This window comes from Lissotriton vulgaris, chromosome 11 (assembly GCF_964263255.1).
Source record: "Lissotriton vulgaris chromosome 11, aLisVul1.2, whole genome shotgun sequence".
NCBI lineage: Eukaryota > Metazoa > Chordata > Amphibia > Caudata > Salamandridae > Lissotriton > Lissotriton vulgaris.
In genome coordinates, this window is record NC_141699.1 from 1077355181 (window position 1) to 1077372261 (window position 17081).

Sequence of the window (17081 nt, forward strand, 5' to 3'; positions counted from 1 at the left end):
TCGTATTTAATCCAGTCTACAACCGGGACTACAAGTCCCAGAATTCTACTTAGAAAAAAACGGGACTGTCCTCACTAATCATGCATGGACCTGGGAAACTTTGCAGCTGTGTATATAGAGCGCAAAATTATGCTGCAAAAAGCAAAATTACAGAAATCTGTAGAAGAAAAAGTCCCCTCCGGGTGCCTCGAGGGAGCGGAACCACTTCACATAGGTGTGTCTCCGTTTGGTTGAATTTTTCTTGAAGTGCATTTTCCAGGAGGAGTGAATTCCCAGCCTGCATGAAGCTCACACTTAACTGACCCGCCGACTCTCCGCCCACCCCCTGTCTCCTCCCTGTCTCCCTAAATCTCTTCAGTTTCCCACCTATGCAGTCTGCGCAGGACACCTTCCCTCTCTCTTTCTCGTCCTCTTATTCTCTCCTCCTGTCCCTCACTCTGCCCTCTCTCTGAGTTCTAGTGCTCACTCCCTACCCCCGCCTTTTCTTTCCTGTCCCTGTCTCGCATCTGGATTCACCCCTGCCCTGCTGTTTCTTTCCTGCCCCTGTCTCACATCTGGATCCCTCTCTCTATCCCTGCACCGCCCACCGGCATCTCTGCCCCGCCCACTCTCACATCTGCCCCGCCCTCTTCGGCTCGGCCCGCCCACTCTCACATTTGCTCCTCCCACCCCCTCAGGGAAGTGACAGCAGAGTAAGTCCGCTTGCCGGGGCTCCCTGAGCTGGGAGCGGAGCAGACTCAGGACCGGTGCCAGGACCCCCTCCCCCGGAGCTCGGACCCCCCTCCCACACTCCCCCCCAGCTGATCCTACTCCCTCCTCGCCCCCCCCCCCCCCCCCCCCCGGCCCGCACCGCAGGCAGCATGTCGGAGCGCAGCCCCCTCCTCACCTACCGCCTGGTCAGCGTGTCCACGGAGGTGGAGGCGGCGGGTGGGGCCCCCTCCAAGGGCAAGGGGGGCCGCAGGAAGAAGCTCTCCACCTTCTTCGGTGTGGTGGTGCCCACCCTCCTCTCCATGTTCAGCGTCGTGCTCTTCCTCAGGATCGGTGAGTGCTGGGGGTGCCGGAGGGGCTGGGAGGGAGAGAGTCATCACTCAGAGGATAACGGAGGTGTCACTGAGGAGGGAACCGTGCTACCTACGGGGTGGTGGGGGGGGGGGGGGGCAGGACTGAGCTGTCACTGAGGGTAGGGATAGAGTTGTCCTTTGAGGAGGGAAGAACTATCACTGAGGTGAGGGCAGATCTGTCACTGAGGAGGGCAGAGGTGTCACTGTGGAGGGAGGGTAGAGACATAGCTGAGGGTAACAAGAGTGTCACTGAGGGGGGGAGCAGGTGTCACTGGGCAGAGAGGGCAGTTGTTACAGAAGATGGCTTAACTATCACTGGTGGATGAGGGGAGTTTGTATAACTGAGGTGGGGAGCAGGCCTGTCACTGAGGTGGGGAGCAGGTCTGTCAATGAGGAGAGAGCAGGCCTGTCACTGAGGAAAGAGCAGACCTGTCACTGAGGTGGGAAGCAGGCTAGTCACTGAGGTGGTAAGCAGGCCTGTCACTGAGGAAAGAGCAGACCTGTCACTGAGGTGGGAAGCAGGCTAGTCACTGAGGGAAGCAGGCCTGTCACTGAGGAAAGAGCAGACCTGTCACTGAGGTGGGAAGCAGGCTAGTCACTGAGGTGGGAAGCAGGTCTGTCACTGAGTAGAGAGCAGGCCTGTCACTGAGGTGGGGAGCAGACCTGTCACTGAGGAGAGAGCAGGCCTGTCACTGAAGAGAGAGCAGGCCTGTCACTGAGGTGGGAAGCAGGCCTGTCACTGAGGAAAGAGCAGTGCTGCCAGTGAGGAGGGGAGGGATACATAACACAGGACGGGTCACGGGAGGCAGGACTGACTGTGAGGGTGGGGTTAGAGAACCCTATTGAGGAGGACAGAGGTAGTACTGAGGTGAGGGCAGAACTGCCACTGAGTATGAGTATGAGTGGGCTATCGCTGAAGTGAGGACTGAACTGTCACTTATGAGGGAAGAGCAATCATTGAAGTGAGGATAGAGCTGTCACTGAGGAGGGCAGAGCGATCACAGAGGGGAGGGGAGGACAGAACTAGAGAGAAGGGCAGAGCTCAATAACTTAAGAAGAGGGCATCGCTGTCACTCAGGTGAGGGTCAGATCTTCCACCGAGGAAGGCAGAGCTCTCACTGAGGTCAGAACAGAGCTGTCACTGAGGGTAGGGCGGAGCTGACACTGAGGAGTACAGAGGTATCTCTGAAGTGAGAGCTGGACTGTCACTGAGGAAGGCAGAGCTCTTACTGAGGTCAAAACAGGGCTGTCACTAAGGTCAGAACTGTCACTGAGGTGAGGGCGGCTCTGTCAAATGGGAAGGCAGGGCCGTCACTGAGATGAGGGCAGAGCTCATTAACTTAGGCAGTGGGCATAGGTGTCATCAAGGTGGAGGTCAGAACTTCCATTGAGGAGGGCAGGGCAATCAGCGAGATGAGGACAGAGCTGTCACTGAGGAGGGCCGAGGTATCACTGAGGCGAAGGAAGGACTGTTACTGAGGAGAGGAGAGCTGTCACTTATTCATAGACATAAATAACACAGGGTGGTGGGGGTAAAACCTTCTACCAAGAAAGGCAGAGCTGGTACTGCAGTGAGGGCAGAACCGTCATGGAGGAAGCAGAGGTATCCCTGTCACTGAGGTGATACCGCAACTGTCACTGAATAGGATAGAAGTGTCCCTTAATAGGAAGGGAGACGTATTTAAATTATGAAGAGTACAGAGCTATGCTAAAAGGATGGCAGACCTCCCTATCAGGAGGAGAGGGCTATCTCTTCTAAGATGAAAGGCGGAGCGCGCAGTGAGAAGAAGAAGAAAGCTGAACAGCACTCAGCAGGAGGGCAGAACAGTCACAGGGAAGGAAGAAATAACTTTATAGCTTAGCAGAAGGTCAGAACAGTGTACAAAGGAGGTCAGAGATACTGCTGACAGGGAGGGGGTGGGGTTGTGGACTGCTATCACTGATAGGGGAGCAAACCTGCCATTGAGGAGAGGGCAGAACTACATGACACCGGCGGAGGTCGAAGCTATTGCTGATAGGAGAAAAGAGCGATCTCTTGCAGAGAGAAAATCTTTGAGAAGCACTGGCGGAGGCAGGATCACAGGGCAGTAAAAGACTTCTAGAAACTAGAGAAAATGTTGCTAATGTAAAACACTTTTCAGCACTTTATAAACATATGAAGTTTCTGTGATGTCATCCGAGAAGTCACGAGCAGTGCATTTGAGAGTCAGTTTTGTAGGTAACCCTTTATAGCAAATGTTATGTTTTTAGGTCAAGCCTGAGCCTGCACGCATGCGCTTCTCTGCAAGACTTATTGTAGACGAGTAGCGAATAGAAGCTCCGCCCATGTTTGCCATTGGCTTGTGTCATTGTCTGTCCTACATGCTGGCTTCTGATTCATCAATAGGCTTGTTAGTCCCTCCTTAGTACCACCTCCTCTTCATTTGTCACCTCCCATGGCGACTGGCCACTTTACTTCGAGTGCTGCATGGTACGTGTTATTTTGACTGTGAGCGCTATTTTCTCTAATGAGGTTCTCCTACTGCCTTTTTTACTCCCCTCCCCCCCACCTGGTGTCGGTGCCTTCTTCGTTGCATCCAAAATGAGGATACATTTTGAGCTGATGACGATAAACACCAGACCATGAATAGTGAGCGCCAGCAGCTATTTGTGCTCGCTAAATGCGCACTCAGATGTGGGATTTTCATTCAACTTACTCCTGGCAGTTTCTTAGTGCAACATGCACCCTGGCATCCAAAATGTACACGAGGATACATTTTACACTATGAAAATAGTGCTAAATGCAATAAGACATAAGAGCAGCGCAAGCGGCTCGCGCTAGCTAAATGTGCACTTGTGGTAGGATTCTTTTCCCCACAAATTACTCTCAATTACACGAGCACGCAAAATCACATTATGCTACATCACAGTCATGCCACAGAATTACCGAAATTAATCTGATTACACCGGCGTAATTAAAATTGTGCCCAGTGTCTAGTTTTAATGGTATTTCTCTTCTGTGTAAACAACCACAACTTCCTAACTCTTTTGGAGGAAAAGCTAAAGTTAAAGGAAAGTTAAGGTTGTTGAAGTGCCATTTGCGCCTAGAGCATAAAACCCCCCAAAACAATGACATTCACAAGTGGCAGCTGTACCCTTACCTTAACTCTCACCAAGATGAATTAACTCAACCTTAAAAAAGCCTCCTACCGTCACTTGTGAAAAGTGGAAACCAGAGCCAGGGTGGGTGTGATGATGAGTGCTTAATTGTGCTCATGCTTGTGCAACAAAAAAACACGAAATTTTACATGTTTCTTTGTGTTAGATTGTATTGTTATTTTGTGAGAGTGTCTGTGATTAAGGATGTACTCGGTCAGTTTGATGTTATAGTCAGGAGGTGTAATTGTATGTATACCATACTCCCTGTATGACATTGTATTGTAGTACTTTGGGTATTTTATGCTGGTAATATATGTATCTATTGATTTCCAGTCATGTGTAAACTCTATAAATGTAATTCCCAATACTGTTCATTGTGCAATGTGGTTTGTATGTGTTGGACAGGCCTCGTGAAAGGCTCGCTCCCTCCCCGCATGACAGGGCCCGGACACCGGCTCTCCCGGTGTCACCAGAAGAACTACCCCGGCAACCCGCAGAAGCAACCCGCAACCCGTCCCCCACGGGACGCCTGCTCCTGAACATCCCAGCATCGGCTGACCCGGGCCACCGTCAGCACCATTGCCCGGGCCCAGCCGCCATCGTGGACACTGCACCACGAGGCCGTGTGGCCTCAGCTCGACCCCAACCCTGGGCCTGGCCCCGACATCGAGGCACCACCATCCACCCAGGAGGTGAAGAGACCACTTGGCAGGTCAATGGGAGAGAGGAGTGTCGATGGCTCTCCCCCGCCTGGTGCCGATCGCCCCCGGCCTCCCCGGGCGCTGGCTCCACCCCCCTGCTGGGTGTCTGGACTCCCTCATCCCGGACCTCCCGACCTCCAAGAGCGAGGGTCCGGACATCAAAGGAGGCCAGACCTATAACTGGGGCAGCTCCAGAGCAGGAAGGCAGTTGTATCCTGGAGTCGAGAGACACCTAGAAGAACTCATCCTTGACGGACTGTTGGCGCTGCCTCAGCCCGGCCTTGTGAATCATCGTCCTGCCTGCTGGCGCTGCCGCGGCCCTCTGCAACCTACATCCTCGTCGGGACCTGCTGGCGCTGCCGCTGCCCTCTGCAACCTACATCCTCGTCGGGACCTGCTGGCGCTGCCGCGGCCCATCCTTGTGTGAACCATCGCCCTTGCCGGCTGGCGCTGCCGCGGCCCTTCTCAAGTGAGACTTATCATCCGAGCCTGCTGGTGCTGCCGCGGCCCGATCTTCCAGAACTCCGAGCTCAAGGATTGTGAGCTATTCATCGTGCCACCTCAGTACCAGACCGGTACCAAGACTGTCCCGCTACCCCCTTTCCCTTCCAGAGACTAGAGTTGAGAGGACCCTCGTGTCCCGATCTCACTGTATCGTTGATATCCTTGCTTCAAGAATCGTATATAAAGAGTGTTGACCTTATCCTTGTGTGGTGTCCATCTGTGGGGGGGGAAGTTACTTGTCTGTACAATCGCTGGAGACGGCCCTCACCGGAGGCCTCTCCTCTTGTCCTCGGCCGACTCTCCAGGTCCCTGTCTAACAGTATGTGTGTTAGCTTGTTCTTTGATGCGATGGGCGATTGGTAGGAGAGGCAGTCATGGTTAAGTTAGTGTGTTGGTGTAGGAAGTACAGTAAAGGTGGTACCTTATTTGTGAATTTGATGTCTTTTCAGGTTGGTGCTTTAACCACTATTGACACTTGACAACATTACCTTTCCTTAACTCTGTTTCATTTTCAGTGAATTTAATTGTTTTTCATAGAATTGCAGTTGTTATAATGGTTGAGGGAGCATCATTTTTAGGTCTCGCTGTCTACTCGTTGCATGCGCTCTGCTGTGAGACGTATTGTTTGCAATTCATTGGGCTTAGAACCCGCCCACAGAATTGGTTGTTTCGTTATTATTCATTTTTATATTTAGATTGCTTTGCTGCCATAGGCTTTTGTTCCTTTCTTGTGTTAGCGCCTCCATGGATCATGGGCCAAGTACATGTGTTCCTCCTCATCTTTGTCCTTTCTCGTCTTTTCGAAACACACTAACTTTTTCATTTTTTAAGGATTTTGTTATTGTTCATGGATGTGCAATTTGCTTTCCTACTTTAAACACAGGCATACAGCTACAGCTTCTTATTTACGTTGCTTTCACCCTATCTGCCGTCTTTATTGATGCTCTAGTTACTTACAGGCACAACTGTACTACTCTGTGCTACCCACTGTAAGCCATTGCACTTTATGTTACTTAACACCACTCAACTCTACGTCACTCTCCTCCACGCCCCTCTACTGTACACCACTCTACTTTACGCTACTCCACTTCACACAATGCCCCTCCACGCCTCTCTACTCTACGCCACTCTATGCCACTGTACGTTACCCACTCTACTTTACTTCACCCTACACTATTCCTCTCTACTCTTCACAACTCTGCACTACTCTACTCCGTGCCACTTTTACGATAATCCACGCCTTTCACTCTACACCACTCTGCTTCATGCCACTCCAGTTTACCCCAGTCTACTGTATGCCACTGTACGCTACTCCATGCGACTTTAGTCTATGCCACCCTATTCTATGCCACCCCATACCACTCCACGCAACTCCCAGCCACTCCACTCTATGCTACTCCACTCTGGCACTCCACTCTATGTCATGTGACTCTATGCCGCTCCGCACTATGCCGCTCCACTCCACCCTGCTCTATGCCACTCCACTCCATACCAATCCACTCTAAAGCTCACTACACAACTCTTCTCTATGCCATTCTACTCTAAACCACCCTACTCTAAGCCACTCCACACCACTCCAGCTTATGCCACTCCATTTTACTCGGTCTCTCTATTCTATGCTACTCCAAATCGTGCAACTCTATGCTACTCTACACAAACCTCAACCTATGCAACTGTGCGTCACACCGTACCATTCTACGACATCCTACTCATCTTTACTCTATGCCACACCACTAACATTTAGCCATGCTGAACAACAGCCATGTGGCTGTGCAGCATGGGTTGATAACATTGGCAAAGCCATTAGCTCTCACATAGGCAAGACATATTGGCTTAACCAATGCTTGTTATTTTTATGACTCAAATGCCAGATGTTCACAAGCACATAGAATTGAGCATGTTCCTGCAATAGGTAGTGCCTGAGAACATCAAAATGATGTGCATATGTTTCATGAAGATGACATACACTATCATGAGGGATTTTCATTGCAGTTGTCTAGACTGTTCAAGTCTGGTTTGCTGATGTGTTTCTGCGAATAATGAATTCTGTAAGATCGCACATCATACCTAACCTAAATTGTGGTCTGCGTGTGCCAGATGTGAGAGCTGTGCTCATTTGGGCAAAGTCGTTAATTTTATGTTTATGAACAGTTCAAATACAAAACCATTTATAAAGCGACTAATTTCTTTGCTTTCAATGTGCTAGGTTTCTAAGGGACCCCGATTCTCCTGGTCTAATAATCCAGAAATGAGCAGCTATTAGTATTTTCTTTAATTCCTTGCCTTCAATTTTATGGTAGAAGAAGAGTTTCCCAAAGTACTAGCAAAGAAGATTTATCCCATAATGGTGTTGTCAAAGATGTCACTCGAGCCATGCAGAAACCTACTGGTCTATAATCTTCAGCCACAACATACAAATTCATATAGCCTGTGTCCAAAACATTGGCTCTAACTTATGCAGCATCTATGCATAAATACCAAGCCTAAACTTTAGAGACAACTGATGCAGCTTTTGGAAGATAGGAGAAAACCTGCTCAATTTTATGTACACCCATCACCACTTGAGCTGCATAATTTTGGATTCTTCTGGGGGTCTAATTTGAGTTCTAGCCAATGAGATGAAAGAGTCAGCCACAGTAGTCCATACAGGGCCCAATATGTGCCCATGCTTCAGTTGCTCATACATGTTCAGCACCGATAGGGCACATTATAGCTAGCTGACGGATGCAATGGGTGTACTCTTCGGGGAGCTTATTGGCTTGCTTTTCAAGAGTTAGGGAGCATCAACAAGAAACTCTAGAGATCTTGCCCTTTTTGTAAGAGAGGATTTCACCCTCACAGACCCAGAAAGAGTCCCATGTTGGACCTAAGTTTTCAACAACATTAGATGAATTTACTAACTTTGACTGAGTTGTGAATGCTAACCAATCTTCTTTCAACTAGTACGGGCCTTTACTCACTCGTTAGCTCTATTCAACTGTGTTCCTTTCAAAGTTCCATCATAAGTGTGTCTAACTTGTTTACTAAATAAGAAATATCCTGTCTTCGATTATGGTAAGCATCACAGTCCTGTCTCAAAGGCGATGTCTTTGCTCATGGGAAATTTGTTATGTTATATTTGTTGTGGTGAACATTGAAATCAGTCTGAATTCTTCACCCAACATAAGTTGTGTCCGGTATGTGTTATGGTAGGTAAGACAACTTGGCCCATCATGTTAAGTGTCTTGTCCATGCCAATTGTGTCGATTTCTTTAGTTTGTAGTTGGTCTGATGTTTACATTCAACATAAGTTGTGTCTTTTGTGTGTGTGTGCGTGGTGCAGATGTCATTTGTGACTGCCATACAACTGTCATTTCTCTCTCAGTTTGTTGATGGGTTTAGTGCGATGTTCATGAACATTGAATGAATAATAAATTAATCTGTAATTTATAAAGCGAGAAGGCTGCCCTAACTAGGTCGACCTGGATACAATTCATAGTTAAATTTTCTGTGAGAGTGAGTCCGGGTTGAAAATCCACCATAGCAGAGAAGCCGCTGCTGCGACTGTACCTGGGGTTTCCTACTACATCAACCTGTTCCATCTAAATAAAGTACCTGCATGGTGCCAAAAGTCCATGTACTGTTCCACCCTACATGTGTCAGTCAAATAAATGGAGTCTTCTTCTGTGACGTACATCTTATGGTATTTACATCTGCTTAACGCGCTGCCTGCCTTTAGTGTGGCCTCGCATCTAACACAAATCAGAGTGATATTTGGCTTGTGATTATAAGTTTGCTGTATTGTGTTCTGATTTTTAGGTCTCGCCAGAAGCGGCATGGACATTTTGTTGGTTTAGAGTGGGCTGAGGGCCCTCCCATTGATTACAATTGGTTGGCTTAAATGTCATTCTCGTTTCCTTGCTTCTCTGTGGTCAGTGAGTGCCAGCTTCACGTCTATCTTCTTCGTGGGTTTGTCCCTAGTCTAGAAAATGGCCCAGTACTTGTGTCTGTCCTCTGCTCAAACTTTTCAAGTTATTTTTTTCTTTTAGAGAAGAACTCCATAAGAGTGCATTTGTTTGCAGGCAATCTCCCCCACACACCTTCCTATCCCTCTCTGTGTTGTTGTTTCTCCCTCCCAGCCTCCTGTCCCTCTCCATGTGTTGCTTGCCCCTCATTTCTTCCCATCTCTGTGTGGTTGCTTGCCTTTTGCCACTCTCTCCGTGTTGTTGCTTGTCACCTCCCACCCATCTCCTTTCTCCATATTCTTGTTTGCCTCTTCCCACCCTGCCCCATCCTGTTGCTTGCCTCCACCCACCGCATCACTTGTTGTTGCTTGCCGCTTTCCGCCCTGTCCTATGTTGTTGCTTCTCTATTCTTGCCCCAGCCCGGGTTCTTGCTTTCCCCCTCCTAACATCCAGCGCAATCTGCATTGTTGGTTTCCCCATCCCACTAACTGCATCTTAGCACTTTTTAAAAATAATTGCAGCATCTCCACTGTGCAACATGGCTAAAAACATTGAAATAGACAAGACCTACTGGCTTTTCCAATGCTGGTTCATTTTGCTCTGGATGTTGGATTGCCTTGGTCAGAGGCCGCTGTAGATTGCTCATGCATTCCTTGGAGGACAGCAACATTCCCGTGGCTCCACTGTTGGAGATATTCTGAGCTCTGTGACCATAGCTGCCTGCCATCTCAGGGTTGTATTGAAGTGTGTTGGATGTGTGCGTCATATTCCCTCCCATGCATTCTTTGTGATGTCTGTCTGTGATGTTCTGTCTAATATGATCTTTGTGTTTCAGATGTGTCTCAATAGTCGGGCATCCTGTTATCGGGTCTGTGTTAGCGAGTGGATCTGGCTATTGATTTAAATGTAGAAATAGTGACTGTATACATTTGAACGGTTCCCTCAAATGCCTTCTGATGAGTTGAGATGGTGTCTCATAGTGCTAGTACCAAAGGTTGCAATGTGAAAGCCTACTACATGATGTATCTCTAATGTGTGCTATGCATGTGGAATGTTTGCGTTATGTGCTCGACCAAATTTAAGTCACATGGAGAATTAATGGTCTGGCTGGTTTTCTATACGGCACACTTGCTGATAATACTGTGAACGAAGAAGACGCTGCCAGCTTGGGCCATGCGGGATGTTATTGAGGTTGTCCGTCTGTTAGTTTCTCTTAGGTGTTTGCGTGCGGTATATCTTGGGTGATTCACAGTATTTCTAGGGCAGCGGTCTTCAACCTTCTCTTTATCAGCGATACTTATGTTCAATGAAACTCATCGGGAGCTACTAATATTAGCGTTATAATAGTGATCACAAGAGACAAGATTACATTACTGGTCACCGTTTGCAAGATTACTGCCAGTGATCATTTCAGTGCAGCAGTAATCCATAAAAGGCTTTATCAATATGGGATCTACATGGGTATCACATAACATCCATAGCTGCCACGCCTCTGGTACCAAAGTAATAGCATTTATAAAACGGCTTCCCAATGCCACCTGATTTATCACTCAAATATAAATCTTGAATATAATTGGGAAAGTGTCAAATATCAGCTTATGATATCTGCGAATAAACATATTTTCATCTCAACTATAGATTCTAAATGTAGCTATGCATATAATAATTCAACCAAGCAAAAGCTTCTAATTTAACAGTTTGGGCTGTACACAGGTGAGCTACTAAGAGGTACGTGGAGAGCTGCTGGTTAGTAGCTCTCGAGCTACTTGTTGGAGAACCCATTCTAAGGCATTTCCCATTGCAGGGTAGAACGTTTTTTTTCTACCCCAAACTATAGCCCGCCCTGTACACAGTTTGGGTCTTCATAGTTAAAAAGTCATATCTCGACCCAATTCCAAAGCTTGGACTGAAGTCTAGCAGCATCTCCCCGTAATGCAAAGCTTGCATTTTGGATATAGCAACTCTACGAAGAGCTCTTCGTTCTTGGCTTGGACCTTCTGACTGATGTATAAGTTTAGCAAGGCCCTCGTTGTTCCTTTCCCAGTACATGGTTGGGATTTTCTTCTGTGAACCGGACTCATCTGAGGTTTCTGTACTGAGGGGTTTACTTATATTTAGCGGGGCTGATCATGCGGGTGATGATATAACTCAATGTCACCTGATTATGAGTCTGAGCTTTAATTTCCTCTCTTTATTATTTAATCATTAATTGAAGGAGTTTTAAAATGAGTGAACTACATCCTGGGGTGTCAGAGAGCCTTACATTAGAAACATAGGTTAATTTCCAACAAAAACAATAGCCAAAAGAACAGTCCGAATTAAAGCACAAATATAACCACATAAAACAGAATACTTCTGGAAAAACAACAAGCATTAGAAATGCAATATGTCTCACAATTTTTTAGTTAGAGCTATTGGCATAGCCCAACAGCTACCGGACAAAAATTGCCACTGTGCAGGTGCCAACAGAGCATTGCTCCGTGAAATGGCCTGAAAGCCTAAAACAATGTATATAGCATATAAAATAAAAAGGCAGATCAGGATGAACAGGAGGACCTGTGGATGTGTTGGGGTGGCCAACGCAAGCAAACAATGAGTGAATTGCCTGGGTGTAACCCAAGCACGCAAAGGCGGGAGAATCAGACCCAGTGCACCAATAAAAACCCCGTATTTCTAAATAGCACAACAATGAACAAATGGAAATTAATGAGCATGTCAACAGCCGATAGAGGAGATAACAACAGGTCTTGCAGCAGCGCATGCGCGCTGCCTAGGCTCAACCTAAAAACAGTGTTAGTTCGGAGTGTCTTTAAGAATTGCAAAGGAGTGAGGATGGGACAAACAGACACAGAAACTCCAGGAGAGAGTGCGGATGTCTGGTTCAGCAGGCCAGCGAAGGAGTCAAGAACGTTTAGTTCCAAAGGTATCTGGATTAGGAGGGGATTTAGTTCTCTTTTGAATGATTCAATTGATGAGTTGATATACATTTCCAGGGAAATTGAGTTCTACATTTTCAGTGTGCTTTCAAAGAACAGAAAGATGTTTTTTGCTTCTTGAACTTGGATGCTTCTAGGTGGAGAGTGTTCACACTCTGTGTGATCATTGCCATCCACCAGGTGGTGTACAAGTTAATGCCGGTTGCCTCTATGCAGGGCATTGTGGGTAATACAAGCTAGTTTAAGGATGCTTCTGGCTTCAATAGGGAGATAGTGAGGGCAACGAGCACTGGGACTGTGTGACTGGATTATCTTGCACCAGTGATAACTCTTACAGCCGAGTCCTGGGCTGCCCTCGTGTGGGACATGTACCCTAGGGGTTTCCCAGGTAGAGGGTGTTCCTCTTACTCTGGCTGAAGACAATTAGTGTGTGTGCTTCTTGTTTGAAGTCTTAAATAAAGAGATCCATGACTTATTCAATGATCATGTGTATTTCTCCTGGTGGGTGATTGATGATGTGTATCTAGGAGTATTTTGAGGCAGGTGTGTGGAGAGTTACTCAAAAATATTAAAATGTGGAGAAGCTCTCAGCACTGAAGAATTTGAGAGTCAGGGAGCTTTTGTGGGTAACTGCAAGACCTTCTCCGGGGTGGCCCTGTCGATCCATCCCTATAATTTCAGAATCGGGAGGCACGAATAAATGATTCAAAAGAGTGGTAGATTTAGTGCGACTGGTTCCTATAAGGAACAGCAGGTTCTAGTCGTGAAGGTGAAGGGTCTTGCCAATCTTGATGCGGTGTTTCGTAGCAGACCGGCAGGTCAGTTTGCAGGATCATGTGGTAACCAATGTATTGAAAAGCTAGCTCCAATGCCACACCCTCCGTGAGCATCCTTAACCTTGCAAGTTTTTGTTTTTTGCATGCCCTTCAACTCCCAGAAGCATGCACATTCTTCCCTTTATCTGGTTTTTCTGATACCATAAGGGTAAAATACTTCTATGTTATAAAGATATTGCATATTGGGTTCCGCGAAGTTCAAACCCTAATAGCTGGCAACTTCATACACTTCCACACAACACGATATTTACTAGACAGAGAAGTGGCAAACTGATTTCCATAGAAAAATGTATTTAAAAAATCAGTGTTGTGCAGCTAGAACATTCCGCCTGCCATGCAAGGCCAGGAGCTATATATTGCTTCTTCACTTCTGTTCCGTGATCTCAAACATACCCCCGGGGGATCTTTCAGATGGAGGAAGTTCCCCGGGATTAGTGACTGGCTTACGAGTGCAGCACAAGGGAAACAAATCCCTGCAGCCTCATCGTGGTTTGACAAACATCAGGCTGCAGAGACCTGGTGAATTTTAATTACGTAGCATGAGACAAAGTCCTGGACCTTAGCACTTCTGCATTAAGTGTGAAATTCCAGACATTCACCCACCTATGAAGCTGTATTTGGAAATTCACCCTGGCCTAACTGCAAGTTAGCAGAACGTTTTACCAAAGGTAAGGCAGATAACCAATTTTTAGATAATGGAGCTCCAAAATGACACATCTAACAGATAGCCGGGAACATTTTATTCCGTATAATACAAGGTTTCTTGGTCACTTTCCACTCAGTCCCCTGTTAAAGTGTTTGCTTTTGCCCTTTTTCCTGATTTTTTTTTTCTTGTTACAGATGCGTGCAACACATTTAAGGTCTGTAGTGTAAACAGAAATATTGCGACATTGTTCTGTATTGTATTGCAAAACTATACGAAGCATTTTGATTTCAGTCCGCATGAAAGCGGACTGTGTGGTTTGGAGTGTGTGGCAACCTTAAGCAAGATTCCCTTGTTTCTCCAGGGAACGCTCACCGTGCAATACATCAACATTTATATCCAGTTTTAGATAAATCAATGGAAAGGGAACCTGAAGAGGTCATCCGCCCTCTGATTGGTTATTCGGCTGTGGATATTCTCCTCAGGAAGTTGCTTCTCACTCCTTTTTCTGGCTCTGGAGGGGGCACTGTGACGTCACAATCAAGTAACAATTCAGTTTTTGTTCAGGGGACTCGTGATGTCACAACTGAAATGTAATAGACTATGAGTATTAGACACAGGTTTTTATACAGGGATTACAACTTTCCATGATCATTTACAGGATTCGTTTTCCTGTTGTGCATTATGTGGATACTGCAAATTGCTCTGGCGTTCTGCGACATTTAGTGGAACAAGGCCCTGGGAATATTTGGATCAGTGTCTTGTATCCTCCCTGTTAGGACGGGTCTGTCCCTGCTGCCAGGGCAGGTTATAAATCGGCATCTGCCCCAGTTTAGGAAAGACCTCTTTAAAGAACACCACATCATGATGCAGTAAGTGTCTGCTTCAATCATTCATCAACCGTATCTATGTGCGCTGCTGGTGGCTAGGATCGCGCTCAACATCCATACATTCCAATCACTATCCCCGTGTCATTCTTGTCCTGTGTGATGATTGCACCATTCACCATGGCATCCATCAATAAACATATTTTCGTCTCGACTATACATTCTAAAGTTTGTTATGCATATAATAATTCAACCAAGTAAAAGCTTCTAATCTAACAGTTTGGGCTGAACATAGGTGAGCTACTAACCGGTAGGGGGTGCTGCTAGTTAGTATCTCCCGAGCTACTTGTTGGAGAACCCGTTCTAAGGCTTTTCTCATTGCAGGGTAGAACGTTTTTTTTTTCTACCCCCAACTATAGCCGCCCTCAGGGGCCGCCTTAGGCATGTGCAAGCTGTGCACCTGCACAGGGCCACCAAACCCCAGGGGCCACCACGCCAATATATATCCTTAATATAATAATCCTCTGAGGATGGATACATATTTGCATGGCAGCCCCTGGCAGAGATTTGGCGGCCTCCGGCTCCGCTCCACTTCCAAACACCCTGGACCCCCCCCCCCCCCACTTCACTGGCCTCTGCGCTCCGCCCGGACCCCCTCTTTTGGGGCCCCCTACCTACGCTTCCTGCCCAGGGCCACCATGAGCCTAGAGCCGCCCCTGCCGCCCTGTACACAGTTTGGGTCTTCATAGTAAATGAGTCATATCTGGGACAAATTCCAAAGCTTGGACTAAAGTCTAGCAACACCTCCACATAATGCAAAGCTTGCATTTTGGATATAGCAACTCTACGAAGAACTCTTCGAGCTTGGCTTGGACCTTCTGACTGATGTATGAATTTAGCAAGGCCCTCGTTGTTCCTTTCCCAGTACATGGTTGGGGTTTTCTTCTGTTCCATGTCGACCAGAGGGATATATGTCGTTACTACGCATGCTTTTACAACGCATGCCTTTACCACGCACGTTTTACAACGCAAGTCGTTACACCGACTTGCGTTGGGGGGCGCAGGATAGTGAAAAGTTTAATTTACTATTCCAACTCCAGTCCCCGTGGATAGTAGGGAAGGTTTTGGATAGTAAATTAAACTATCCCCTATCCTACAGCGCCCCCCAGCGCAAGTCGTTGTAACAACTTGCGTTGTAAAAGTTGCGTGGTAAAGGTACAGCGTGGTAAAAGTTGCGTTGTAAACGCTATTCCCCCGACCAGAGTGATTATGTGCACAAAAGTATACTGCCCAGTTTAGCGTAAAATTTAGTTTCCAGTTAAATGAATAAACACAGTAGGATTTCAAGCTGTTCCATTCAGAACCGGACTCATCCGACATCAAATAAGAAGGTACTTCTCTGTACTGAGGGGTTTTGAGCCCACCTCATATTTAGCGGTGCTGATCATGCAGGGGTGATATAACTCAATGTCAACTGATTTTGAGTCTGAACTGTTCTTTTCTTTCTTTCTCCTTTATTCGTTAAATTTGCGGATTTTTAAAACGATTGATCTAGACCCTTAGGTGTCAGAGTGCCTGACAATAGAAGTATAGGTTAATTCCCAACAATAGCCAAAAGAACAATCGAAAGTAAAACTCAAATATAAGCACAAAAAGCAGGATACTACTGGAAAAACAAAAACTGAGCAGGGGCAGATTGGAGAGTCCTCAGAAAGCGCAAGGAAGTGAGGACGGGACAAACACCAAGAGAAACTCCAGGAGAGTTGTCTAGTTTACCAGGTCAAAAAATGAGTCAAAAGCATTTAGGGCTAGATGTAGGTAAATCAGATTTACAGATTTATAAATACCAAATTTTACCGATTCGGTATTCATGAATCGGTAATTCTGATGTAGGTAATTATTCGGTAACAAATACAGATTCGGTAGGATTCAGTATTTACCGAATCAGTAATTACCGAATCAGTATTTGTCATTGATTCCTATGGGCCTTGAAGCCCATAGGAATCAATGGCAAATACCGATTCGGTAATTACCGATTCGGTAAAAATACTGAATTGCTAAGGGGGACAGGGTGTCACTTTGACACCCTGTTGCACCCCTGTTTCTGGCTTGTGTGCCACGTGACACACATACATGCCCTTAGGGCAGATATGTGTGCCACATGGCACAGGTGTACATACACAGATGTGCATGTACACAGGAATTCGTTATTTACCACCCAATAGCATTGGGTGGTAAATAACGAATTTTTAAGTGCCTGTGGCACTGTTTACTGTGCCACCTACATATTGATTTACAGAATCGATAAATTTACTGATTCTGTATTTTACCGATTCTGTAGGTCGGTAACGGCCGAAATCGGCCGTTACCGACCGGTATTCGGTCTCCTACATCTGGCCCATAGTTCCTAATGTATCTCTGGATTAAGAGGGATTTTAGATCTTTTGAAGGATTCAACTGATGAGTTGATGCACATATCCAGAGGAATTGA

General features: G+C 46.6%; 1 protein-coding gene across 1 annotated transcript in view; it reads left to right on the plus strand.

Moving 5' to 3' along the window:
• Positions 1-683: 683 nt before the first annotated feature.
• LOC147684154 (solute carrier family 12 member 9-like) overlaps positions 684-17081 on the plus strand; it is a 582177-nt gene continuing 565779 nt past the window's right edge. Inside the window, exon 1 of the mRNA XM_086944548.1 lies at positions 684-1041. Within this exon, the coding sequence (XP_086800674.1) occupies positions 861-1041 (181 nt within the window). The 5' untranslated portion in view covers positions 684-860. The remainder of the gene's footprint in view (positions 1042-17081) is intronic.